Below are 7,239 nucleotides of genomic sequence, written 5' to 3' on the forward strand. Positions count from 1 at the left end.
CCTTCCTCTCCAAAAATAGACTGCAGTCTGTTAGGAAGCAGTTAGCCCAAAAAGTAATTCTATTGAGTTGGTTCTGGGTTGCCAGACATACCTTGGAGTTATTTGCTGCATGGCTGCCACTCATGATTAAAGAAAGGAAATGGCTTGGGTGACAAATGCCAACTTCTTCAGCACCTGCATAAGGATCATCAAGCTGTGTGGCTCAGAAGCTGTGCACAGAGACACACAAAAGAAAGGATAGATATAACTGGATTATAGCTCTTGCCATGACTGGGTTAAAGGTCATCAGGTGAATACAGCTGAGACAGTGACAGCAAGCCCACATTTATGATGCAAAAGACAGGCTGTGAAAGCAAGAAGTATGTATAAAGAAGATGCCAGCCTGCTTGCTGGTAGAGGCAGAGTATGCAAGGACGACTTCTTGTTGTGGCAAATCAGCAGTCAACATTTACATTTGCTGCTGTGAAGCAGTTGGTGAAGGCAGTTATTTACTCAGGGAAGATCACTCTGACCTCTGCTGGGCCCCTCAGAGAAACCCAGCAGAAACCACCTGAAGAGAGAGAGAGAATGCCCCATGGGCAGAAGGATTCCTAAGCACACAGAAGAAGTTGATTGCATGGCTCTTAGGTGGTTTTATCAACTCATTCAATGAGCTCCACTCAGAGGAGCTTCCAATTTCTTTCTGCTTCACACTCACAAAGACTTAGTTTCTATCCCTGGAATTTGTTCCTGCAGCTGCCCAGATCCTACCACGAGTCATGGACCAGTCTGTCTCCCCACCCCACCACCTCATCACTGCTTAGCCCTTTGCCTCCTCCAGCTTCACAGCCACGGTCTGGACAGCCTACATCTGAGAGCTAACTCACAAAGAAGCTGCAAGATATGAAAGGGCAATAAGCAGTTTCTCCTTACAACAAAGGGCCAAAGCTACCTGCAGCACCACAGCGTGTCACATCCAAGGGGTGGTTCCCCAGGCCTGCAGGTAGCCTTTCCTCTCTTCACACACTCACACTGGAAGAAATACTCATAAAGCTGCCCCACATGCTTCAGTTTCCTCCCCATCACACTGGCAGAAGCATGATGGTTGTGCTTCATATGACCACAGTAATGGTTCCCCACTAAATACCGAGGGCAGTAACCAAGCCAGGCCCTTCCACTGCCAAGAGGCACTGCAGCCAGCAGAGCAGGCAAAGGAATGGGAAAAGTCAGCCAAGCGAGAGGCTGGCCCCTGGTGAAAGTGGTTACCTCAAAAACATCACCTAGCAATGCCAAAATAGAATCATAGAATCAATAAGGTTGGAAAAGACCTCAGAGATCATCAAGTCCAACCTGTCACCCAACACCTCCTGACTAACTAAACCATGACTCCAAGTGCCACATCCAATCCCCTCTTGAACACCTCCAGGGATGGTGTCCCAGCAGCAACATCCCTAAGTATCTGTTTCTTATTGTGCACTATATGAAACTTGAGGGCTTTGGAAGAAGCAAGCAGAGGAAAGCATCCACCACAGCAAACAACATGGCTGGAGATCTCTTACAACCATCAGCATCCTCCTGAGGAGTGGAGAGCAGCTTCTCTGCCACTCAGTCCTTGGCTTTTCCATCTTACTGCTGATGTGGCAGAGGCCCACACGAGCTCCTACACAGCTCAGCATCAGGCCAGTGCTGAGCAAGCAGATCCTGATGCCCCCCCATTTATCACATTATCTGTGCAAGTTAGGCCAGTTTGCAGCCCCTGAGGACTCACTCAAATCTCTCATTTGAGAGAGACACTGTCAACCTGTGTAAGCCTGGAGGCCACCTTTGAATGAGTTTTTCTCCACCACCTTCCTTCAGAAGCAAATGAGATCACAAGTAAGACATGGCCATTTCTGCTGCTCCTCAGCAGAGCCAGTGGGAAAACTTGGACTAAAAATAAAGAGAATGCTAGTAAGCCACACCACAACAGCCAGATGAAAGTAAGCTGAAGCGTGACTTATGTCCCTGCCACGCCTCTCAGGCACTAGAACAAAATCAACACCAGCTTTAATCAGCCAGATAGTCAAAGTTGTGTTAAACCTCTCAGGCAAGGACAATCAGATTTCCTGCTAGCAGGTGGCAGCAGTCTGGGGATAATGCAGGGGAAGTTTCTCCACAAAGCCAGTATCTGGGGAGTCAGGGAAGCAGAGGGGGACAGAGTGCATCATCCTCAGAGGAGACAATGCTCAATAGAACAGCACACTTCATACATACAGAGCTAAACTTTCTTTATCAAATCTAGCAGCATGATGCTGTCTTCCTATCTACAAAGGGGGGAGGAAGAAAAAAAACAGTCATGTTGCTTCAGAGTAAAGAGTGCTATCTCCTCACAGCCTCTGCTGTGAGCAGCCTGCCTGCATGCATCCCCATGTGAGAAGGCTGCTCCAGGGATGGAGTGCCCAGGCGGGTCCAGCCAGGAATGGCTGCATGGTGATGGCTGAGCCACGCTGATATGGGTGCCAGTCCACTTAGGGCTTAGAGTGAAGAAGCTTCTCCAGTCACCCCACACTGAAGAGGGAGGCTGACAGCTCCCTGCCTGGCTGGCACTGGCAGTGACAACCCCAAGGAACACACTCTGGTATAGCCCAATGAAAGCATACCCATTTACACACACACTTACCCACACAAGTGTATCTTGTGGTCAGGGGCTAAGCGGCTTTGCTGAACATACCTGGCTATGAGAAACTGTCTGAGAGGAGTACCCATCTTACAAGCCTATGGATGAAGTGGGCTCGGGGTCCCTCGTGGCTCCCTCAACTCCTAGGCTTGAAAAAATGATGCTCACAGTGTCCTCGGTCACCAGAACTTTATTTGACAGCAGAAAGTGGGTTCTGAGGTTCCCTTCCCAGCTGCGGGCAGGCGGACATAGGAAAAGCAGAGCTGGGAAGCAGTGGTGCCAAGTGGCCAAGCCCGTTCCCGGCCCTGAGGAGATCCTAGATCAATGAATGGCCACCTCCCACCTGCTCCCAGGCGCAGCTACCTCCCGGCAGCCCCGCCACCAGCCGACTCCCTCAAAGCTCGCCTAGGGCCCCGGGGCTCCCGCGGGGCGCAGGAAGCGCTCTCCCGCCGGGCTGGGGCGGGCGAGGTCCCGTTCCTCGCCGGGGCCGCTGCGGGAGCAGAAAGCAGGCACATCGCCCTCCCGGCGGCCCCCTCCCCAGGCGGCGCGGGGCCTGGGGAACAAAAGAGGAGCTCTGCCCCGCAGACCGCAGGCTTCCCGCGGAGGGACGGGACGGGACGGGACGGGACGGGACGGGGAAGCCGCTGCCAGTCACGGCGGCTGGGTGCGCTTTCCTTCCTCCGCTCCGCGCAGGCGAACTCACCCTCCTTGGCTTTCTTCTTCCTCGCCAGCGTCCCGCCTAGCTTGCCTAGGAACGACTCGTCTTTCTTCATCCTGTGGGGCCGCAGCGTCGGGGATCGGACGGGCGCGGCAGACATCGGCTCTGTCGGAGGATGCCCTGCGGATGAGGCGGCCGGCGGAGCCGAACAAAGCCCGGGAGCTGCCGGATCGCCCGGGCCCGCCGGGAACAGAGGCAGGGGAGCCGGCGGGGAGCGGGAGGCGGCGGGGTGGGCAAGCCGGAGCCGCACGGAGGGCAGGGGACGGGCTGGGAGCCACCGCCGGCGGCCACAGCGCCCTGCCACGGCCTGGAAGTCTGCGGGAGGCGGGGGCGGGCCGCCGCACGGAGCCGGCGCCGGGGGCCGCGGGGCGGTGGCCGCTCCGAGCCCAAGCCCTGGGGCGCCTCAGCCACCCCCGAGCGGACGCCGAAGCTTCACCGGCAGAGAGCCGGTTGTGCTCAGATGGCCGGCAAGGGAGCCAGTCCGCAGCCGTGTGTGCGCAGCGGCAGCCTGGCGGGGCTCTGCGGCCCCATGCACCGCCAGACGAGGCATCGGCCAGACCCACGGGGTGGGGAAAGAGCGGGTGAAAGACTGCAGGAAAGCAAAGCCCCGCGTCGCTGCATGGCCACGCCACAGGGCAAGCTCGAAGGCAAACTCTTAGCCTGTGCCATTTGAGAGGGCTCCCCTTTGCAGTTTCTGGCGAAACTGTGTGAGGGCTTTGTGGAATGTACAATAAAAGCAGATCCTGAAGAGTTTATAGTGCGAGGCTTGGACACATCACAGAATGGTAGAGCTTGGAAGGGACCTGTGAAGATTGTGTGGTCCAACCTACCTGCTGAAGCAGTTTCACCTCGATCAGGCTGCCTGTATTTAACTTTAGTCCCCTGAAATAGTGCTATTGACTTTAATGAGACTAGTGAGTGCCTAAAGTCACGCACAGCCTTTGGCCATGCTCTCACGAGCATCTCCCTGTCAGCAGCCCATGCCCTAACAAAGAACCACATTGAATTAATGTGACTTGGCACAAGAACTTTTGTACCAAGACAGATTTTCATGCCTGACCTGACACAGAGTAACACCACACGCTGTATCCTGAGCATAAGTTTTCTGAGCATGTAGTTTCACGAGAGAATCGACCCAAAACAATCCCTTGGCATGAAGAGCTATTGTTGCCCCCCACCTCCAGTTGCTTGTTGCTGTTCTTGTAGAATTTAGGCAACTAATGAATAAAAAACACAAGCCAACAAACCAAAACCACCCTGCCCAGCTTTCCGGTGTTACCGAGCGTGAAGTAACTCAAGTGCAAGTGGCAGCAGAAGGGAAGCAGAGGAAACACATGACTGTGGCTGTGAAGATCCTTTCAAATAGCAGTGCACACTTCCATGAACTTATAATGGCTGTGCAGCCTGATCCTATGATGGATACTATAGTATTTTTTGGAGTAGCTATTAATACTCCACAGATGCAACTCTAAGTGCATTCGACAATGAACACTAATTTCTTTCTTCCCCTCCCCCCAAGATAATGCTCTCAGAGAAAGGGGCAGGACTGGACAGGCACATTTTAATACAGCTTTGAGCGTTGCAATCTTAAAGACATTCACAGCATCACACAAACATGCAGGCTGGTTGGACAGGAGCACACTACCTTGGGTTAGGAACTGGCTGGAGGCTGAGCCCAGAGAGTGGTGGTGCATGGTGCCACAGCCAGCTGGCAGCCAGGCACCAGTGGTGTGCCCCAAGGATCAGTGCTGGGCCCTGTGCTCTTTAACATCTTCATTGATGATCTGGATGAGGGCATTGAGTCCATCAGCAGTGAATTTGCAGGCAACACCAAGCTGGGGGCAGGAGTTGATCTGCTGGAGGGTAGAGAGGTTCTGCAGAGGGACCTGGACAGGCTGGACAGATGGACAGAATAGTATCATAGTATCTGACCCCAGCCTATAGCACTGCCTGGGGTTGTTGTGGCCAATGTGCAGAACCTGGCACTTGGATGTGTTCAATCTCCTGCCCTTGGACTCTGCCCATCTGTCCAGCCTGTCCAGGTCCCTCTGCAGAGCCTCTCTACCCTCCAGCAGATCAACTCCTGCCCCCAGCTTAGTGCCATCTGCAAATTTACTGATGATGGACTCAATGCCCTCATCCAGATCATCAATGAAGATGTTAAAGAGCACAGGGCCCAGCACTGATCCCTGGGGCACACCACTGGTGCCTGGCTGCCAGCTGGCTGTGGCACCATTCACCACCACTCTCTGGGCTCAACCCTCCAGCCAGTTCCTAACCCACCTCAGAGTGCTGCTGTCCAAGCCACGAGCTGACAGCTTGGCCAGGAGTTTGCTGTGGGGGACGGTGTCAAAGGCCTTGCTGAAGTCCAGGCAGACTACATCCACAGCCTGCCCCACACCCACCAGGCAGTCACCTGAGGATGGAAGGAGATCAGGTTGGTCAGGCAGGACCTGCCAGCAGCGCTTCACAAACAACATGCACAAAACAAGTTCTTAAGGCAACAGGATACATCCAATTTATCAAAAGGTTCAACTTTGACCTCCCAGGAGAAAATCCTAACAGTATTTTGGTATCTAAACATTCCCATTCTTTTTTTTTTCCCCATGTCAAAGTGAAGATGGTGCTGGAGAAAAACTAGCAGCAGTTGTTGACATTCTTAACATAGTGTCATATGTTATCTCATAACAAAGCCTTTTTCATGCTCTTTCCTTGTTAGATACGTATCTGCTACAGCAGCTGGTGGATACACACACCGGGAAAGGCTCTTTGAAATGAACCTGACCTCTGTCATTCACACAGGGTGCTTTGAACATCAATGAACCTGTTGCTACAGTTTTATAGGAAGGGAAAGATTTGTGGTGGAATGGAGCTCTGCAAAACTAGGCAGAGCAGCTTCCAGCCTTTGTCTTTCAGAAAGTGAGTTACCAACATAAACAGGCTTAGTTAGGGTGCAACAGCAACAGGTACCAAGGCTAAAGCAATGTATTAAACTGGGGTCTCTTGAAAAAGAGTGGAGTCTCAGTGCTAACTCGACTGGGAAAAGGAATTCAGTCTGGTTCCTTGGAGCTGGCCAGGCAGAGGGGGTACAGGTTGATGGTAGGCTGAACATGAGCCTGCAGTGTGCCCAGGCAGCCAGGAGGCCAATGGCATCCTGGCCTGTATCAGGAACAGTGTGGCCAGCAGGAGCAGGGAGGTCATTCTGCCCCTGTACACTGCACTGCTTAGGCCACACCTTGAGTCCTGTGTCCAGGAATGGGCTGCCCGGGGAGGTGGTGGAGTCACCATCACTGGAGCTGTTCAGGAGGAGACTTGATGGGGTGCTTGGTGCCACGGGTTAGTTGATTAGGTGGTGTTGGATGAGAGGTTGGATGTGATGATCTTGAAGGTCTCTTCCAACCTGGTCTATCCTATCCTATCCTATCCCATCCTATCCTATCCTAATCCTATCCTATCCAGCAGTCAAGTAGTGTGCCAGTAAGTCCAAACCTGTGTCTTTAGAAGACATCAGGCGTATAACTGTTTCTGTATTTCTGTTCTACTCTCCCAGAATTTTCTTGGTGTCATGATTTTAAATTTTCCAACACTCAATAACAAAAAGAATTAAACATTTCTCTGCAGGGAAAGTGGATTCTAGGTTGTGATTCTAGGTTGAGGCTCTAGGTTGAGACTCTAGGTTCAGATTCTCTTAGGATGCCAACTCAGGATTGACAGAAAGAAAAGGGGAAAAAAAAAGTAACCCTCTTCAAAGACAAGTTGTTAGGACTAAAGCAGGGAATCAGTCCCACCTTAACCCACTGGAAGTCATGCCCAGTGAATAGGCAGGAGCTCACTGTTAGCTGGAATCACAACTGAAGAAGTCAGCCAGGAGGCATGCCTCGCACAC

At 52.6% G+C, this 7,239-nt stretch overlaps 1 protein-coding gene across 1 annotated transcript in view; it reads right to left on the reverse strand.

The window, feature by feature from the left end:
• PARVB (parvin beta) overlaps positions 1-3,886 on the reverse strand; it is a 59,933-nt gene extending 56,047 nt beyond the window's left edge. The window contains exon 1 of the mRNA XM_068170737.1: positions 3,339-3,886. Within this exon, the coding sequence (XP_068026838.1) occupies positions 3,339-3,453 (115 nt within the window). The 5' untranslated portion in view covers positions 3,454-3,886. The remainder of the gene's footprint in view (positions 1-3,338) is intronic.
• Positions 3,887-7,239: the final 3,353 nt, after the last annotated feature.

Source organism: Melanerpes formicivorus, unplaced genomic scaffold, assembly GCF_026170545.1.
Source record: "Melanerpes formicivorus ecotype bairdi unplaced genomic scaffold, bMelFor1.0.p_v2 SCAF_3, whole genome shotgun sequence".
NCBI lineage: Eukaryota > Metazoa > Chordata > Aves > Piciformes > Picidae > Melanerpes > Melanerpes formicivorus.